The sequence below is a fragment of the Haemaphysalis longicornis genome, unplaced genomic scaffold (assembly GCF_048455015.1).
Source record: "Haemaphysalis longicornis isolate Haplotype H1 unplaced genomic scaffold, Haemaphysalis longicornis Haplotype H1 scaffold_6, whole genome shotgun sequence".
In the NCBI taxonomy this organism is placed as follows: domain Eukaryota; kingdom Metazoa; phylum Arthropoda; class Arachnida; order Ixodida; family Ixodidae; genus Haemaphysalis; species Haemaphysalis longicornis.
The window spans coordinates 156,538,118-156,559,304 of record NW_027526407.1 but is presented as its reverse complement, the minus strand read 5'-3'; the positions used below and the strand labels follow the sequence as shown (position 1 = coordinate 156,559,304).

The 21,187-nt window shown below is 48.6% G+C and overlaps 1 protein-coding gene across 1 annotated transcript; it reads right to left on the bottom strand.

Annotated features, from left to right (window-relative positions):
• Positions 1 to 1,229: 1,229 nt before the first annotated feature.
• On the bottom strand, positions 1,230 to 20,554 carry LOC144142014 (translocator protein-like). Its single transcript, XM_077673443.1, has 3 exons — positions 20,448 to 20,554; positions 4,506 to 4,721; positions 1,230 to 1,616 (listed from the first exon to the last, which is right to left on the bottom strand). Exons 1-3 carry the CDS (start codon positions 20,544 to 20,546, stop codon positions 1,440 to 1,442), a joined length of 492 nt encoding a protein of 163 aa, XP_077529569.1. The 5' UTR covers positions 20,547 to 20,554; the 3' UTR covers positions 1,230 to 1,439.
• Between the last annotated feature and the right edge of the window lie 633 nt (positions 20,555 to 21,187).

Here is a 21,187-nt window from a genome sequence, read left to right as displayed (position 1 = left end):
AAACCGCATGAAGGAAAAATAAAGGTGGTACAATATTGCTGTTTTAGCCAGGGACGAGTTTTTAAATACCTCTTGTAATCTCGGTGTAGTTAAAAGTTTTTTTAGAGCGCGGCTCACTGCCACAGTTGCCATCATTCCTTTTCGCGGAGCAGGTATACCTGGTGGATCTAAAAACTGCGATTTCAAAAGTTCGAAGGCGCAATCAGCAAAGCCCTTTCGGGTTCAGGTATTTGAGGTGATTCCCTTTCATTTGGGGAAGAGAAAATATACTTGACAAAAATCGGTTGTCCGTCCATTTAAAAACTGCGCTGAAAGAAAATCAGCCCGAATTTTTTTTCTGTGTCCTTGCGTCAGCGCGTTCGTCTGGTCACTGCTATAGGTTTCGCTGTCTACAAGACAGCCCACTTCATTCCGCTGTGAATGAAGAGCACGATGACGATGAAGTGGACCGTTCCGTTCTGTGCAGTACACCTCCTGAGAAAAACAATAGCAAAAACAGTGCAATGCACGAGTCCAAGGAAGAACAACAGGAGAGCGAAGAACAACAGGACAGCGCTTCATCCTGTTCTTCCTTTGTCCCATCCTTTACGCTGTTTTTGCTATTCTTGAATATGTACCAACCAGCCCAAATGTTTACCTGGTTGAAGTCCTCTGAAACGCCTCGCATCGCTGATTCACGACACGTGCCACACTCTTGGTGCTTAGCCGGCAAACTAGCTCCAATGGTGTCTGAACACTCGATGCCCTTTGCACATCGGGCATGGCAAAGCAGGGCGACGTACAGGCTTGTTTGCTCGGGCATGTTTTTCGCGCGTGAAATTCCTGTCATCTGCAATGATTTAAGCTGACAGTGCGCCGTACACATGTGAACATGCACGTTTAAGTTGTCGCCACTCTTGCAGTGTACAGTCAGCCAAATCGTTAACTATCGTGCGCGAGCTGCGAATTTTCAGTCTTATGACGCTCTTGTTTATAGGAAGGAATAGCCTAGCAGACAATCTCCCAGTTTGCAACTTGGCTTCCGTCAAACGCCGCTGACGCACGAAACGTCCCCGCTCGCGAACGCTAGTTAAAGATTTGGCCGACAGTACATCAAGCTGTTTGGGATGGCGAAAGCACCACGTTCAAGCGTACGAGCGGCACCAGATCGGGAAGAAAGAAAAAAATCAGATGTAAACCGCATTGCGCGAAAGGACACTTTTGATTTATCCAAAAGGTCCCCCTCCCAAATTTCGTTGCCAAGTCTCCGCAGTGCACATTGGAAGCGCGCGCTTGTTTGAGCGAGTATATCACGCGCAGTCCGGAAGTGCATGACCAGCTGCCCTAACGTCAGAGGTGTCCACCAGAGCGTAGGCGACTGTCCGGGGAACTAGCACTCCTCCTCCCAGCAAGCACTTGGGGGTCTTCGGGAGGGGTGTAAAGAGGCAGAAGCGGCTCCCTCAGGCGCTGCTCTGGCGGCGGCGGCTGTAGCGCCACACGCGGAAGTTGAAGGTGGCCACGAAGAGCGTCCAGGCGAGGCAGGGCAGCATCAGCTTGGCGGCCCGCTGGCTGATGGGGAAGTAGAGGCGCGCCAGCAGCGCCATCACGCCGCACAGGAGGCCCATGTCCACCAGGGCCTGCAACAGGGAGCGCAGCTTGGACAGGCAGTGGCTAAGGAAGAGTGGAAGGCTAACGACGACATACGGAAAGAAGAGTGGGGAATCCAAGAAAGAGGCAAGGCAGATGAAAACGAATAAATGGAGAGCTAGAACGTCGCTAGAGATGTACAGAGGCTGAGAAATTGGACGTCAGAAAGAAAACTTTCAACGATAATTCCAAGGGCAGTGCTTTTCTTTTTGAGGCTAGAGCAGGTTGCTTGCAGCTTTCTGGGGAAGTATACACAAAATGATGGGGTATGCGTGGTGTATGGAAAAGAAACAAAGTATGCGGCACATAGTGTTATAATGCGAGGGTATCCCTCCAAATCTACTTCAGGGAAATATTAGGCTTCGGGAAGCCCCAGGATTTGAGGGTAGCGCAGATGGAGTTTGCTAAGCTTTGCTAAGTTTTGTTAGGGGTTGCGATGTTCTTGCTTTAGGCTACGCTAAGTGCTGAGGGGTGAGGCCAAGTGTAGCCGGGTTGTAGCCACGTTTAGCCAAATGTAGCCGGATGAGGCCAAGTGTAGCCAGATGTGTCCCGTACACTGACCGCGGATCCAAAGGGAAACAAGCCAGGTCGACTCCCAGCTCCCTTGTTTCTACAGCCTTGCACCACTAGTGGAAGCGGCGCCAATATTTTTGCGTTTTATTATCCCAAAAGAACTATATTACCTTTAAAATGGTGCAATAAGAGGTACGCATACGCATGCGACCCTTGTGCTCACACTCGAACATGCTCGAAAGCCGGCTTCGCTGTTAGTACGCCCTATCTGCGCCCTTTACAAGCGGCGCACTTCTTTCGATGTCTGGCTTTTTCTGCGTTTTCGTAATTATGCAGGCCTCGGCCGACACTTGTTTTCACTTCTCCGTCATCTTAAACCATAATCTCTGCAATCGGGACACGTCCAGTTTCTTTTTAAAATGTGGTATTTCGGATAAAAAGCCTAGAGTTTACTGATAATAGAACGAAGTTATGTGTTGCCGGGACAGCGATAGGTTCAAATGCCGCCAGCGCGCATAATAACGCCTGGCTTGATGTATACAGCTTGAATGTTGAAAGATGGACCAGTTTGCAACACCTCGATGTGTACTTGGGGCCAAGTATCGACCTGCAGGAGGCAAATTACTCGGACGAAACTTCAAATAGCTGGATACGCAAGAGAAAGAAGGGAGAAGTAATTGATCTAGAGAACAGAGACAGCGTGGAGGCGCAGACGGGCTCCGGACACGAGCATAGAACGGTCCTTTCTTCGCACAAAGAATCTGTTCCACATCCCGTTATCCTTTCTCTTCACGCAACTCCTGCAGTCTTAACTGCACAAACTGAAACGACGGAGCCAGGTTTTTTTACAACCGCAAGGGTCATGGGCAAAGCCCTCATTGGTTCGGCAAGACTCACCGACTCTGCAGGTCCGTAAAAACTAAAAAACGGCTATATAGCAGCTACCAGTAACCACTATACCAGCTACCAGTAACCACCAGCTACCAGCTACCACCAACATTTTTTTGGTATTTTGCTGACCCTTGCACAGCATGCGGCCAATCCTGCTAATTTCTGTGCTGAATATTGTTATAGAGTCCACCTTGTTTTCTGTGCTGATTTTAACTGGACAGTGTTTTATTCCGGGATTCAGAAGATTTCACTTACGTCATATCCGTCACGAAAGTGACGCCAGTACAACGAAGCATGCGGCCTGTAAAGCGTGCACCCCTGCACACAGGATCCTCTTGCGGGGAAGCAACCTTTGTACTAAGGAGTACGTTATACTTCGGGTTGTTCGTTTTCGCGTTTTATATTTTTACATGAAAGTGTTTTATGCCGGGATTCACCAAGCTTCACTGACGTCGTATGCGTTATTGAAATGACGCCTGTACAGCTTTGCTGAAGCGACCCTTCAGCAGGATGTCGCTCGCCAAGCACACCCACAAGACAGCCGCCGAGAAGCAAATCATGCACAGCTTCAGATTTCGCTGCATATTCACTTTCGTGTTTCACCGACTCCTGACAGAGGAATCAACCAGTTTTTTTTTTCAACTTGGCCTCGCTGCAACACCTCATGTAATATTCTACTGGACGAATCTCTGTCCGACGAAAGCCATTCCACGGATCTAAACGCCTCTGTTATAGGTGCAGTTATTGCAAAGTTAGTCGCCATGTTAAAGGAGTTTGTGGCGTGCTCTCAGGAATTGTCCCGCACAGCCCAGGCCGTAGACGAGGCAAGCCACAAGCATGCTCTATCGCTGAGCGCGCATCTGTGCCCCACATATGATCTCGCGGACGTGTAACCAGCTAGACACACTTCACGGTCGCCAGGCTAGCAAAACATTTGTTGGAAGCGCCGCTCGCTGGGAAAGTACGTGCTCAGACCCAACATGGGAACGCACAAATACCTCTGGTTGCTTCTGCGGCTCCTGAACGGAAATGCATGAAGGGAACCGCTAGAACACATTCGGGAAGTCGACACGAAGAAAGCGTTTGACAAGATCAAGCAGAAACGCATTCTCTCCAATCTGACGAGGATTCATCCCGGTCACTGGACTCTCAAATTTCTGAAAGCCTGATCAATTCAACTACGGAGCAGCGGCCTGTCCTGCTACTATCTCGATCTCGGAGTCCCTCAAGGCTCCATTTTGGGGCCCCGCTCTTTAACGTTGCCGTTGCTGCTACGGCGTCAGCGGACGGATGGCGTCACAAACCAGAAGCGACAGGCATGGCGTCGGGCTGCCGAAGCACCCCCTCAACGCCTGTGTGCGCCCGGAAGGTGTTGGCGTCAAGGAACGTAGTTCCCTTGCAAAGCAGAGCGATACAATAACACGGGGCTCTGCGCAATGCGACGCCTTGCTTTCGGCAAACAGCAGTGCACCTACCACGGCGTACTTCTGGCGGGAGTAGAAGAACGGCGGCCACGCCCAGTTGTGGCACAGCCCCACCGCGAAGACGGCCACGCACGGCCTGGCAGGTCCCTCGAGGCCTCGGCCCTCGCGGAACACCAGGAAGGCCGCGTAGCCCATGGCGCTGTTGAACAGCGCCCACAGCGCCACCTGGCCGCCGCTGCCCGGGTAGACACGCGCAGCCGGACACCGCTGTGGAAAAAAGGACAAGCGACACAACCGCAGTCGAAAAACGGACATGAATGAACGAGTCGGCACAGTTGAAGAGGAAGGCATACTGGCTTAAACACACAACTATGAAGAACAATAATGCGTGGCAATGTATGGACAGTGGTGTGCCAGATATAGCCCGGCGTAGTAGAAGTTGCAATACCCTGATCGTGCGACCCAGAAACAAACGTCACCGCGCAAACACAAATTTTGGTGTTTTGGTGCAAAGACGCCACCCTGGACTACGACGAGGCCACCACGGCCGAGATCGAACACGTCTCCTTGGTCTCAGCAGCGCCTTGAGTCGCCGCACTGAGCCACCGCGGTGGTACCACTGAGCGTCGCTTCGGCTTAGTGGTGCCACCGGAGAGAGTGAAACTCCAAAGCAACGCCCGCATTCTCAGTACCGAGAAAACCGAAGTAGCATTGCCGAATGACAACTAAATTTTGACACCACGCACCTTGGACTAGCCCGCCGCAGCCCCGTAAATCAGTTAAACCGGCCAGATGCGTGTCTGGGAATAGGCGCAATTATCCAATATAGAGCTTCCCGCCCATTCTTAAATACGAGGCGCGCAGGACATAACTGCTACAAGAATGTCAAGCCGCAGAGATTCTCTGTTTGTTGCCATCGGTGCTCCTGTGTTATGATTTCAAAAAGGCGATGGTCATCGGCCGCGCGCAAGAAAATGTGCAAAAGTGGCAGACGATAACGATACTCCCTAATGCGGAACTTGAGCATAGCTGTCTAGCTGTTACGACTGTGCAAAATATGTTGAGGCAAGGAATTTCAGATAGACATATATTATGGTCACAGGCTACTTTTATTATTCACACGTTACTCCTTGAATAAACACTCCTTTCCCAGTTCTTGACTGCCATGAAGGAAGCCTTGTGGCCGGAGAAACGGACGGAGAAATGGTCAGACTTGCTGTCCCACCACGGGGTCTATTCACGTATTTCGCGAGGTGGTGACAGGCTTTGGAGGCGTTACGAGGGAGACGAACGGGATGTTCTCGCAGACAAGTGATAGGAAGTACCAGTTACTGTTGATACCTACATTAAAGTCCTCCACATCGGTGTAGATCGATGGGCGGTTAATTAAAGGTGGAGGAAGGGCCTGCGAGCGCAGGTTTACATTGGCGAAGGCAAACTCGTACCGAGCTCCGTCGCCTCCGTCATGAAGTGGTAGCGTGGTGAACGAGCGGCGAGCAGGAGATCTCCCTTAGTGCTGACGACAAAGAGCCGAGAGCAAAACTAACGGGTTTAGTGTTTGGCAAGTGATGATACAGCAAACAGCACCCTTGCGGGATTACAGCATAACAGATGCGTCAACAGTTCACAGCTTTCCAGCGTTCTGCGAACGTACCGAACAAAGAAAAAAAAAATCACGCATTTCCACGAAGTGAATCATGACGAGTGGAGGAAGCACTAGAGGAAGCACTGACGTCATACCGTAAATCACCCGTGGCATTGCCCACTCGCGCATGTAACTGAATGACAACGCGTGTGTGCACCTGGCACCCAGGGTTCATTAAGACGATATCGTAGATGAGAATTCCTCTAGCGCTGTTTGATTTAAGCCGCTCCATTGGATTGAACACTCCAAGCTTCCAGAAAACCAGCGTGCTGTTGAGAATGACCTTCCCAGCGCTGTCTGCAGGGTTGTGACTCGCATCCAGCTCGTCACCGATGTTGGGAGTCAGTCATCCCGGCGCTGTCTTCGCTGTAGGGACTCCGCCCTCTCACCGCCGCCTCCACGCTTGCGACTGGCCATCCGAGCGCAGTCACCGGTGTAGCGACGTTGCCTTGCTCCGTCCGCTATCGACGCGGCGCAGAGCAGAGCGATAAAGTTCTCGAGCCGACGAAAAGTTGAAGTAACATTTATATACAGTATGTACAAGGTAAGCAAATTTTACATGACTTGAACAAAGGCGACAGCACTCGGTGCCTCCGAAAAGTGCCGCCGAGGAATGCCGACGATGAGAGCCTCCGGGCTTGTTTTATACCCCGGGAAGTTCGTTGTGGCCCCGAGAAGTTCGAATAGCTCCAATCAGGGATCTCACTGCCTGAGGTTTGAATTCCGACGAATGGTAGCGAAGCGTGATTCAGCTGCGCCGCCAATGGGGAAAGGGAGGGCGACGCCCACGCCGCCTCCGTGACCGTAGCGACATGCCCTTATTTGGTCGTTCGCAGATGCGGCATTCGGCCGCGCCGCCGCGATGAAAGGTAGTGGCGCGTTAAGCCCGTACTACATGGAGCAATTTCACCTGCGAATTCGCTGATGCGGCGCCGCCCGTGCGGCAAAACCACCTTTTTTCCTTGCTCCCGCCAAGTGCCAAACATTTGAAGCGGTCGAGCAAACGCCGCTCGTGCGGCGTGTGCGGTGTAGAGGGGCCAGACTTCCGGCCAATAGGAGCACAGCTCGGCACCACTTGCACGCTTGGAAACCAGATGGCGTTCCTTGTATGAGCGCGACAAAAGCGCGGGCAGACCAAAACGTTTGTCTTCTCTTCTGTGTGTCCGTATATTGATAAAGAATTGGCGATTCTTATATAAAACCACAAATAAACTTATATTTACCGCAAACCAGGCAGAAACAACTTGCCAAGAAAGTAAAATAAAACCACCCTTCTTAAAATCACAACAACCTTTGCTGGTGGCAAACTTAGTTCAGTCTGCAAACAAGGCGCATCTGAAATGCGAAAATCGCGGCGTTCGCAGGCCCCATGTAGACGACAATTCCAGGCATTGCGAACTTCGCAAATGCGAATGTTCGTTCCAGCGGATTCGCAGGCGAAATTCGCTCCATGTAGAACGTCCTTTAGCGGTTTGATCCGGTTTGGACGAGGCGTCACTAAGCCTCGCTGTCGGCTCGTCGCCTTGTGCAACGCATTTGGGCCAGGTGCTCTGGCACAACAGTGCTGCGCGCGTATACGCTCAATTCTGAAGTATGCCACCTTGGCCTAGGACCCGAACATTAAAATTCTCATGACAAATTTGAGACAATTCAAAATCCGGCTGTGCGCTTCGTTACTAACTCGTATACTTGTGAGGTTATCGTTACAAGTTTGATACGCTGTGTCTCATGGAACTCTCTAAAACTCCAGTGTTGCTTCTCGAAATAGATTGTATCAGAGGAGGTAGCAAAGAACCAACGTCAGTGCCTTCAGCCCTCCACGTATACATCCAAACGAAGGGATAATAGCGGCAAAATTGGTGAATTGTCATGGCGCATATCCACATTCCAAACATTTTTTGTAACGATTCTATTGAAGGCGGAAATGCCAGCCATGGTAATGTTATTTCGGTTCCGTATGAAATTTTCTCCGCTCTGTTTTGGTAGCATTTGCGTGCAAGGGCTACATGACTTGTAGCTGTTTACGTTGATCTTGCGGCAGTAACCTGAAATTCTCGCTTCTGGTTGTGTATTCTGGTGTTCACGCCAAACATTGTATCTTTCTTCTTTGTTTTGGCGTCGTGTTTATAATATTTGTGTTTATTGATGTGTAATAGGAGCCAACGTCAATGCTGTAGGGCTAATGTGAGTATTTTATTCACAAAATAACAATAAATAAATAAATAAATAAATAAATAAACGTTACATTTTAGTGTTCGTTCCGGCTAAAAGCATCGTTTTTTAAAACACGAAAATATTTTATTCCCGGTTACACAAAGATTTCGCCGACGTCATATCCGTCACGGAAGTGACGCCAACACAACGAAGGAAGCGGCCTGTAAAGAGTGCACCCCTGCACACAATGTCTTCTTGCGGGGAAGCAACCTTTAGCACTAAGACCGCGTTACACTTACGGCTATTCGTTTTCGGGTTTAATATATTAACACGAAAGTGTTTTACACCGCGATACCCGAAGATTTCACGGACGTCATATCCGTCCCGGAAATTACGCGAGTACACCTTTGCCGAAGCGACCCGCCGGCAAGAAGTGGCTCGCCGAGCACACCGACAAGACAGCCGCCGACCCGCAAATCATGCTGAGCTGCAGATTTCGCTGCACATTTCACTTTCGGGTTTTGATGATTCCTATGACAGCTGAATCAGCCACAGTTTTTTTTGTTTGCTTTTAAGTTCCGGTTTTCGTTTCGTTCCGGCACCCTGGTTGCGGTATCTGCGAGGCGCATAACTGCTGCGGAAAGCGCACGACGGGGCGAGAGCGGAGGCGCGAGCGCTCCTCCGCTCTATCCCAGCCGTGTTCAGAGGCGCGCACCCCTGGATTCTAGAGTCAGCGGCGCTGACGCATGCGCAGAATTTCGATTTTCTCGGGCAGTGATCGCGTCGTAATGGAACGCACGATGGCACGCGATAGACTGGCGTCATCTCGCAGCGCATCGCCACCGCTGAGAATGTCTCGCACGGCCTCGGCATACCGCCCTCTCATTCATACTTTCGCAATACTTTTATCCCCGCTTTCCTCCTCGCCCTCGTCTCGGGTCTGCGGTGTCCTCTTCGTTCGCTGGCGAACGGCGACGCCAAACCACCGGAGTGGGCGCTTAAAGGAGCCATGAAGACAAAACACAAGTTTGGTGCATTAGAAAAACTGCCTCGTTAGAATCATACTGACACCACTCTTAACGTAAGCTGAAATAAGCTATAAAATTAGGAAAAAAGGGAATGTCTACGTGGCCCACTAGCTCATTTCCCACGACAGAACCTATGATGTCATACCAGCCAGCTTTGCGATTGGCGGAGGCCGGTGAAAACAAACGCAAGTTAGGCACAGCTTATAAGCTTGTCGGACGGGCTATTTGCGCTTAAATTTAGGCCACATTCCTTTTAAAGCACTAAGAATGGTGGGACCGACAGTGGAAGTTACAAAAGCACACGTAAACATAGAAATACCGGTACTGCGCGAACTAAGCTTGGTTTAGCTGCCCAGGACTGCGGGGCTTTGGGGTAGTTTTTTTATACACTGGCCGATTGACGCAAGCAACGGTGTCTTACGTGACCATATTTGTTGAGCGACCACTCTGTTTCACGAAACGATTATTTTCTCCCTGAACAAAACCAAGCCAGGTTCAAATACGCTCAAAAACAAACCAGAGGTAGAAAACGGCTTGCCACGGTATGGGGGCGCCATCTAGATCCATCAACGGTAAACGAGGCTTTCCAATCGGCTCCAGAGCGGTCGGTTTCTCTGATGTCATTTCGGACCACGAAAACACACGATTTAGCGAGAAAATCAATATTTTAATGTAAATTGAACAATTTATCAGTGACTTAAACATCGTTTGCATTCGGACAAGCGCTGGATACAATATAAAACACGAAATCTTTCGAATAAAACAAACTTGTATTTTGTCTTCATGGCTTCTTTAAGAGCTCCGCTCTTAGAGAAGATTCAGACACCTTCGCCACTTTGATATAAGAAAATTGTAAAACCGTGGGTGGCCCTCACAGATAGCGAGGTAGACATGCTCACACACCCCCAGTGGAGGTGATGGGACTGGTATCTGGGGGGTTTCTTCCGGATGGGCTCGCATCTCCCGGCATCTAGGTTCATTCCCACATTTCCATCATAAGTTCAAACCTTTGCCGCACGTTTTCGAAATGTATGACCACTGCTACTTGCCACCGACGGAGGAATGTCCACCATTGACGGAATGTGTAAAGCTCACCTCGAAATGGCCGGACGTATCCCTGTCTTGTTCACCGTCTTAGATGCATGCTGTTATGGAATTATACTCGGATTTGACTTTCTTACTGACTATGCCATCTTAATTGGCTGTGCCACTGGTGTTCTACGTCTTAAGCTGCCAACAGCTTTTGAGGATGACGCTAAGCCTTATAATCGGTTGTGCTAAACACATAGCCAAGATTGTTCTTTATAATGGCGAATTTCATTGGGAGAGCAGGAGCACTCAAAAGCACCCTGAAAGTGTTCTCTCCTGAGCAGGCGTGTTTCAGTGGTCGAACTGGAGTAGGAGCAATGTCATCCAGTGGTAGAGCGAGATCACCTTCGCTGCTCCGAGAGCAGTCCGATCTGCTCCCGCTTGAAAAGCGGAGTAAGCAGAATACGAAGGAAGTCACACGACCTTCAACGTCATATCCTCCCCTGTGTGTGTGTGTGTGTGTGTGTGTGTGTGTGTGTGTGTGTGTGTGTGCGTGTGCGTGTGCGTGTGAGTGTGAGTGTGAGTGTGAGTGTGCGTGCGCGTGCGCGTGCGCGTGCGCGTGTGCGTGTGCGCGTGCGCGTGCGCGTGTGCGTGTGTGTGTGTGTGTGTGTGTGTGTGTGTGTGTGTGTGTGTGTGTGTGTGTGTGTGTGTGTGTGTGTGTGTGTGTGTGTGTGAGATTTTTGTTTTCTTTCTTTTGGTCCCGCGAATTGTCGCGCCTCGGCGAGCGCGGCGGTGTCCATCGTGCATTTGCAACTTTGCGGAATGGGCAGCGAGCCCTACGAGCATGCGAGTGCTTCCTACCGCCGCACTTGTGGCAGGACGCACTGCATTGATTCCTGGGATGCTTAAATGCCGGAATACATGGAGCGAACTTTCACGACGAAGTTCGCGCGGCGGGAAATCTCCTGCGGGAGGACGCCGTATGTTCGTCGGGTGAGCTGCATGGAGCGACGACCTGGCACGCGCCGCCGCATCGATACTGGGTTGCTCTCAGTGACCTCCATGCCAGAATCAACGGGGCCGTTCAGTAAACAGACCCAGTGAAGGAGCTTCCCACTTTGATTGTACGTCCTTCAAAGATTCTGGGAGGGGAGGGGGTATTTCTTCTACTCAAATATTCGTTATCAGTACTCAAAAACGCTAGAGGCAGAACAGGAAAAAAACGAACAGCACCTTGGAGATTCGAACCAGCGACTGCAACAAGTAGCCGGCAGTTTAACCTCTGCTCCACGCCGCGAGATGGCACATATGTGCAAAATACAACCTCGCAATACGGCTGGCTGTTACTTGTTTTTTTAGTATTTGAGAGGCCCTCGTAGTGATACCGCCTGTTCACCACTCGCCGATCTTGCAGACGGGCCTCATATTGCTACTACTACAAGTAGTGTGGCCGAATCGCCCTTATTTAAACTGATAAGTGCTATCGTGCATGCCCATCTCAGCGGCACAAGCCACGACAGTCGGGTCGGGACCGTTTTCTCCCCTCGTCGTTTTTTCCGCTTCCACCTGCTCTCCGGGTGCGTGCCGCATTCCAATGGCAGGTGCAGTGGCACTGCTCCGGCGTGCTCCCAAGTGTTCCGTCCCCTACACCTCACTGCACGACGCCACTGCTCCTGTTCTCTCAGTGGAATTCGCCACAAGTCACACGTGCCGGATTCGGACAGTGTACTTAAGGCAAGCGGTTTACCGTCATTCGATATATTGTTTAAGCAAATCGTCGTGCTCGTGGTGTACCGATTACCGAGCTCCCAATGTTAAACCTATACGAATACGAATTAAACTTCAACGAATTGCCTGACGAATTGTTGTCGTTGTTGTCTTCAACTATATGCGGAAACACTTGCGTGCTGCTCTTCTAGCATAAATTAGAATTCTGCGGAAGTATGTATGTTTGTGCGGTGACAGTTCGTTATATCTTTGTTCTCTAATTTGCTTATTGGGGATGAGAAAAATGCCACCCATGCAGCTAGAATCCATGTTGATTTATTGTATTTTTGTTTGTCTGTTTCTTTTCGTCTTTTCTGTTTGTCTGTTTTTCTTTGCTTTCCTTTTTTTTCTCCCTTTCATTTTTTTCTTCTTGTCTTTTTGTTGGTTTGCTTGTCTTTTTTTTACCTCTCTATTCAGTTATCGCTGCCAATGAGTGCTTTTTACAGAAGTGAAGGCCGTTGCTGCCGGGCGACGCCGCGCAAGCCCACCTGTAGGCTTTGGCAGGCCCACTTTACCGCTGTATGTACTCATGAATATTAAATTTGATTTGGCTGACTCCCATAACTACCACCTACACCCCCTTATGCCCGCCTGTACCAGGCGGCGATTATCTCGTTTCACCTGTCACTGACGTGCTGATCCTGCGCAACGCCGCATTTTCCCATGCTGTCGTGACGGGGGTTGAGAACGAAAGCAATATGCCGTTTCTAAACTGTGGTTTCTCCGGCCGACTCCTTCCTCGTGGATTGCTTCTGCCCTTGGGAGAATGCGAGCTTTCCGCTGTGGATACTGGCACCTCCGAGGACGCCACAGACGACAAGCAGGACCCATCACTGACTGCTGCTGATTTCACACTAATGACAGCGTTGGAACTTTTGCGATCAGTAGCTACACTACCGTTTTGAGATATCAGGGCATTTTCCACTTCAACGATACTCCTCTGGTTCAGACATCGGCGGTCACTCACATTAACACGGACGTCGATGCGAGGCCTATTCGCCCATCCCATTCTAATGAAGCCGAGAAGCAAGAACGTCATCGAGCCATCCTTCAGCCGATGGGCATCACCTGTAGTCTTGGATCATGGCGCTTCTGTGTTGATTGCCCATTAAAAAAAAGGCGGTAACCGGCTTCCACGTATTTATGACTCCCTGAATTGCCTGCACGGCGCGTCGTATTTCTCATCCATCCATCTTAGATCTGGATACTGGCAAATCGCTACTGTATACTGGATGCTGGCAAATAGATTGGACCTTCCCCGAAAATGTGTTCGCAGTTTCCAGTATGTCGACCAAAGCAAATCAAAGCGACAACAAAGCCACTGTGACCGCCGTTACTATGCGACAGGGCCTTTGCATATCTGCTGTTCATCTAGTTCACAGCGCAGGGTGGCGTTGATTTCTTTGTGAGAATTTTACTTAGCTTGACCACTTCGAACATTTTATGAATGTGAGAACTGATCAACGCATTTCCAAATGTCTGGAGACAGGTCCGTTCCAAAGGGGTTTGTGTTCCCCGTCCCGTTTCAACGAAAAAAAAAAATACCTCAGCCGATCGCCAAAGATCTGCGTGAGGACTGGTGCGTGAGTAATAATACTTTAATACCTTACATTTCGATGAATAGACAAGTTCCGAGCGAAAAAGGAAAACTTACAATCAACGCCGGTTTTCATGGCTCGAGTTTGTAGGTGTACGGATAGTTTGGTTACAACAAAACAAGCTGCGATTAAATGCCACAAAGACAACCTATAGAATTTTCCGGCCAATCAATAAGCCCTTAAACGAAAATATAAATCTCAAATACGAAGGTCATGTTATCGCACGTGTACATGAGCAAAAGTTCCTTGGTGTTTGGTTCCAAGAACTGTTAAAACTGGTCAGTACACGTAAATCATTTAGTTACGGCTCTGGCACGAACATTTGGATGCCTTTGTAAAATATCACACTCAATACCGCCATGGTTAAAAAGAAACGTATTATTCTCTATTCTATTCAAAAGTAACGTACGGAATCTTTGTGTGGGGAACAACTTCACAAAGTAAATACAATAACCTTGTTGTCCTGCAAAAAAACATATTACGGTGCTCCGAAAATTTTCAAGGGAAATTCCAAGATCTGCCAACTTCACCTTTGTTTTAAAAACACTCAATACTTAGAGATGACCAGCTGTATTACTTTAGACATTGTCCAGATAGTACACAAAAACAAGTTATACGTAGGTGGCGACGCAGAAACACGTCACTACCGTGTACGGCGACCAATAAGACGTACACCTAAAACTAGGACTAACTACGGCCAACGCCGCCTGTATTATCATTGCCTAACGCGTGAGCGGAAAATGGCCAAACAGCCACTCTCCTGATGCTCTCTCCTACCCTTTCCCGCTCGGTAGCCTTCCTGCGTGCTTTCATGTCCGCCGGCCAGCGCCGCTTCTCGGAAACTGTGCAAAAAAGTTGAAAGTTTGTTTAGCGTTCCCCAGGCGGCGCTCCTACGCCTTTTCGTTTTTCACCATGCCCGTCTGTCTTGGTCTGTCGCTGATAAAACCGCCTTTGCCACGGAGCAAAATCAGTTGTGCTGCCGCAGGCTGATGCCTGCTTTGCGCGCTTATCTATTTGAATCACGGGCCCCGAAATTTTCTGAGTGGGGAGTCCCCCTCTCCTCCATCCGCATTGCGGTCTTGTTTTGTCCTCGCTGTTCGTATTCCGCTTCGGTACGCACTTTTAAATATGGTGACTGTACTGTAGAAGCGCCCGAACAGCCTGGCGGGACCCTCAGCTGCTTATCCTTTTGTTTACTGTAATTTTCTTAAAATTACAAGCACGTGATATTTTTGGAAAATAATTGTAGAAGTGAGCAGCGGAACAAAAAATGTGAACGCAATTTTTTCTTCCCTAAATCCTCCAGAGAGAAAAATATCAGTAAAATAATGGCTGCACCATCCAAAGATATCGTTTTTTTGTTCGCTATTAGTCTACCCGACAATTAATATATTCTTACGCAATTTTAGTTCCGCCTCCATCAGTTACTTTTGGAAAAATTCAGCAAGTATGAAGCGAGCGACACGTTGGAGGAGATCCCCAGTGCGCCCCAGAACTAGCGCACTAGCGCACATTCTCGTAGTCTCATGTTTCTGGCGAAGTTATCTAAGTCCTTAAAACTTCATGTTTCTGGCGAAGTTTCTGGCGAAGTCTCATGTTTCTGGCGAAGTCCTTAGATAACTTCGCCAGAAACATGAGACTACGAGAATACTTCTACGATCACCCCGCGACGGAAGAAGCCCGCAGAACCCTACCTAGCTCTAAGCACTGGACCCCTACCACACAGCGTGATAGTTGCCTCGACATGTACATCAAAGCTGTCCAACGCGATGTGCGAAAAGCTTACCAAACACAAATTTCGTTCCACCACAACATGACTATTAACGAAAAGAAAGCCCTAGAGGAACTCGCAAGCTGTCCCGACATAATTATTAAACCTGCCGACAAGGGAGGCGCAATCGTAATCCTTGACAAAACCGACTATATTAACGAGGCCAATAAGCAACTATCAGTATCGACGTTCTATAAAGCACTACCCAATGATCCCACTCAAGATTATAAGCAAATTGTCAAAGATAAACTTGCTGAGCTTGTTAAAAATAAAACAATAAATGAAACCACGGCTCGTTCCCTGATCCCCTTAAGCCCAGTAGCCGGTAAATTCTATCTTCTCCCAAAGATTCACAAGGTGAACAACCCAGGGCGCCCCATTGTTTCTGTCATTGGCACTGTTACCGAAAACCTCTCGCGCTATGTGGATAATCTCATTTGCGACATTCCGCCCAGCTTTCCCTCCTTCATTAAGGATACCAATGACTTTCTCTCAGACATCTCAAAAATTGAAATTCCTGATAACTGCCTTCTAGTCACCCTTGATGTTGCGTCACTGTATACTAACATCCCCCATGAAGATGGCATCGCCGCTGTATCCTTTGCGTATGACCAGTCATCGTGCGACAAACCTATAGATTCTTCTGCTCTCCAAACATTCCTTAGGCTTATTCTTGAACTTAACAATTTTGAGTTCGACGGAGTTCATTACGTGCAAGTCAGCGGAACGTCAATGGGAACTCGAATCGGACCTAACTACGCTAATATCTTTATGGCTCACCTCGAATCAAACTTTCTTGACACCCAAAATGTAAAGCCAATGTACTATAAAAGGTATATTGATGACATATTCATGATCTGGCAACACGGTGAGGCGGAGCTCCTCACCTTCATTGAGGCATTTAACCTAGCCCATCCTAGTATTTCCCTTGCTCATTCCTATTCGGAACACAGTGTAAACTTTCTGGACGTCACCGTTACTACCTTCGAAGGTCGGCTTCAAACTAAACTGTATAGAAAACCGACAGACACGCGGCAGTATTTGCACTTCCGAAGCAGCCATGTCAGACACTGCAAGACAGCAATACCTTACAGCCAAGCCCACCGATTTAGGAGAATTTGCTCAAACCAAGCCGACTTTGACTCAAACTGTCGAGAACTCAAGACCGCCCTCCTGAATAAAAAATACCCGGAAAAAGTTATCGACGACGCTATTGTGCGAGCCAACCAATTAACCCTAACGAAATCTGAAAGAAAAAAGCCCCGAACGGGAACCCGCAAACCAACTTAGTTTTAACCCACTCATCCTCCGCTCCAAGAGTGTCAACCGTGCTAAAAAAACATCACAATATCCTAATGCAAAGTGACCGCTTAAAAAGCATATTCCCCGAACCACCACGCGTTGTCTACAGGCGTAATAAGAATTTAGGTGACTTTCTTACTAACTCTCGTATCAACCGACCGGCAACTACTGGCTGCATGCCCTGCAATAAACCCCGATGTAAAGTATGCCCACACATGACCACTACACAGCGCGCCACCAGCACGGCTTCAGACTACTACGTAAATATAAAAGGTAACTTTAACTGTGACTCCGCTAATGTCGTATATCTTCTAGAGTGCACTGTTTGTAGGCAACAATATATCGGCCAAACTGAAACGCCCTTCCGAATACGGTTCAATAATCACCGCTCTCATGCAAAAAGCTGCCCTTATTTGCCCCTGTCAAGACATGTGAACAGTCCCGGGCATGCATTTGAACATCTTAAAGCAACGATTTTATAATCCGCCTTCAAAACGCGCCACGACCGCGAGGTTCGGGAATCTTATCTCATTTATAAGTTTGGGTCAGCCACGCTTGGAATTAGTGAAAGTTACGGAAAACTAACGTGCTTATCCCTCGATTAAAATTAGCGGCTTCATAATTTTTATAACTATGTTCATTATTCCTACCCTCGAGTTTGCCATCAGAATTCGCAGAAACTCTCCTAATACAGCAGCTTTATTAGCCTAATGCGGCTCAACAATGCCATTTGTCCTGGGGAGGGAGGCCTCGTTTCCACCACCACTTAAGAATGTTTAACTCTTTGTGATCTATTCATGTTTAACCTTTTGTGACACTACCTATTTCCTGTTCAATTGCTAGCTTCTGTGAAATGCTCTTTTGTGCCCCCTATCTATTCTCTTGACCCGCGGGGGGCACACCCATCTTCGCTTCCCCGAACTAGTCTCCGCAGTCACTGAATACCTTACTGTATACTCTTCCCTTTCTTTTCAAACCGCGGTTGTCCAGTTTCCCCCATTGTCTGAACTTGCAGCCCGCGCGGCATACGTTGACCCGTCATGGTGCAACCTTGAACGCTGCATTGTTAACACGACCCCTTTTTCTCTCTCTCGCTCCCCCCCCCCCCCCACCCTTTTTATTTTTCTTGTTTGTTTGTTGATGTTGTAACATAGGCGTAGCCTGACTGTATGCACACGGGTCTAGGCCCACTCGTCACAAGTCCACTCGTCATAGGCCAATTCGTCACAGGTAAACTGGTCAGGAATGCCAACTCGTCACAGGGCATTTCGTACGAGGAATTCTCGTATCACCGGAATATTCGTCACACGGAAAATTCGCATTACGAGCTTGTTTTCTAAAGCGCTGTTTCCGCCTGCTATATATACGTCGCCCATATCAAAATGATGTAGGTGAGCGAGTGTTCTATCAAAGTTTTTAACGCAGGAAGTTAGGTAAATATGCCGGCATACCGAGGTATATTAAAATGATAATGCCTCCAAATTTGTATTACATGGCATGCAAAAAAAGTAAACCAATTGTTATAAATGACGCAGTGAACAGGTGTACATGAAATAAAAAAAAATGTTTATTGCATTCGTTTTGTACTATTTGTACTATTGCACCGTTTGCTCGTTGTGTAGGCGTCTTCAACGCTGGGTTGCGACGTTGTTCACTTCATCAGTACCGGAAGCGGATGTTGCCGGCAATATTCCGAAGCGTATTGACTGTGGCTCAGCCTTCGTGATCAGCCAGGATTCTAGCGATGCGATCGTTGATATCTTGGTATTTGCGAGCGAGCCGTGGGGGGTGCCGTCCGACGATGACTACTACCACCACGGTGAAAAGCGACAATGGAACAGGTTAACAAAAGGCCCCACAAGATTTTTTGGCTTGGGCTGGCCCGAATATGTATTCAGTGCAGTGAAATAAAGATTAATATTATTTAACAAACAATTGCTCGCCGCGGTAGCGCAGCTGGATATGACGCCGTGCTGTTGAGCCCAAGGAAGCGCGTTCGGTTCCCGGCCGCGGCGGACGCTTTTCTGATGGAGGCGAAAAGCGAAAACCTCCGTGTGTTCGAGATTTCGACGCACGCATATTAAACATCCCCAGGTGGTCAAAATGATTTCGGAGCCTTCCACTACGGCGCGCCTCGTCACTTGTGTATCGTCAGCGCGTTAAAACCCCACAATCAATCAGATCAACAAATAAACAATTTCAATGCGATGCCTAATGCAATGCCTGGTGGTGTGTCCTTCAGTGTTTACATAGAAAGAAATCCTCCAGCTTAGCTATGGTTCAAGCCTTGCGCGAGTTGGTGCAAGCTTCGCCAATTTTTATTTTTATTTTTTATTCGCAGACTGAAAGTGGGGGTGCGGGTTGTATGCAAGGGCAGGTTATACGCGCGAAAATACGGACGTACACCACCTCAACACTGCTGACGATCAGCACTTGAAGAAGTGCAAATCGCGCTGACCTCTCCCCCCCTCCCCAGCAAAAGAAAAAAAAAACAGCTCTTTATGCACACCTGCTGCTCACACAGACCTCCGCACGCCCTCCTAAACAGCCGTAACGAATTTACCATTGTAGAAACCAGCCTCAGACCGGCTTTAAACGCCAATTTCCGGTCAGGGCTTCTAGGCTTTTGTTCACACGGCCGCGGTGTAACGAAATGCATGTGACGAGAAGGCACCTGGCACGAGAGTTCCTATCTCGAGATGACACTGTACGAAAAGGCCGGTGTGACGAGTTGGCCTACGACGAGTTTTCCGGTGACGAGTGGGCTTGTGACGAGTGGGCTCGTTCCCATGCACACTCCCCATTTCCGAAACATTTTCCGCTCTTTCTCACAGTTTTATGCAAACCTATATAAGAAATGTGTTCAAAATGTTTGCGACATCAAAATCATGTAACTTTACTCTGATGAAGGCAAGTCCCGTTGCCGCTACGTAAGTAAACATTGTTTGTTATTGTTCTTGCTGTGTATACGACTCTTTACTTATACTATATATATATATATATATATATATATATATATATACCGGGCGTTCAAAAGTAAGTTTTTTGTTTTTCTTAAAGTTAGGCTCTGGGCGGCACGCGAGGACCACCTGTGGAAATTAATTATGTGGCCAGGGAGACACAGAGTGGGATAATTATCGCTGCCAGAAGCCCAATTAACTAACCGCATAATTAACTTTTTTTTACTGCACTAAGTGTGTATGTTTGTATTGAAAAGTTACAGGCGGTCGTGTTTCCACACAGCATTAGTGTGAAGAATTCTTCTAGCGTGTCCGTGCCCCCCGATATCTGTAGTTCCTTTCTTTTTTGAATGGTGGAAATGACCAAGAGTGTAGAGCGTGCGGGCTATTTTAGTTCGGGCATTTTAAGAGGTAGTTGTCGCTTTCGAAACGTCTGGCAAATGTCGCGGCAGGCTTGATCAGTGCAACAACCTACTTCTGACACGTGAAACTCCGCCTCGTATTGAAGACGACACGAACACGACCGCGAACAAAAGCTGCTTCATCGCCTCCAGCAGGCTAGAATGATGCCTCTGGCTTTAATTTTTCTCACTACCCTTCTTTCGTGTGTATTATAAAAAGGCCGTGCACTGGTTGCATTCGCTAAATGAATTCGACTTCTCGTTCAGCAGTTTTCGACTTTCACGGTGAGCAGGATGTCGTTGACTCAGTGTGGATGGTGGACAAGAGGGGTGCCTACCTGCGCCAGCTCGTCGTGCTTGGTCTTGATGATGTAGAGTCCCGCCAGGCCACCCACGTTGGGCAGGAGCACCCAGCTGACAGCCTGGGAGTTGTCCATCGTCGCTGGTCTCGTCTGCGATCACAGCAGGGCATGGCTTGTACCTGCCCCTACACGCTCCCTTATGGTTGCACCGGTCGCCTGACCATCTCGCCAGCTGAAGGTCATACTCAAAAATTTGAGGCGCTAAACAACGGGGACCAGAAGAAACACGTAGATACAGACAAGGCACCACTTCAAACTAAACTTTATTAGTGAAAAACGCTAGGGTAAATACTCTGTTCTGACGTCATGAAAACGTCACACCAACAACGTGTACAAACCAACACGTGTCCATCTAAGAACTCAAGTTCTTTGAGTGATAATGGGACTGACGGTGTACTGATGCACTTGTTTCCCGCCTTATGAAGAGAGAGAGAGAGAATACATTTATTGAGCGTCTAAATTGGGAGTGGTTCCTTATTCACTGGAGCCCATATGATGTCATGGCCGCCTGCGCCCGGTCGACCAGCGCTAGCTGGGTCGCGAGTGAGGAGCTGGACATCAAAATCTCCCATTGCTCTCTAAAAGAGGGGGTGGGGGGATGGAGGAGGGGTGGATGTTCTGAGCTGAAGTCGCACTCCCCAATTATGTGGCGGAGTGATCCTGGTTTTTTACAAAATTTGCATTCGGCCGAGTACTGTTCCGGGAACATGAGGTGT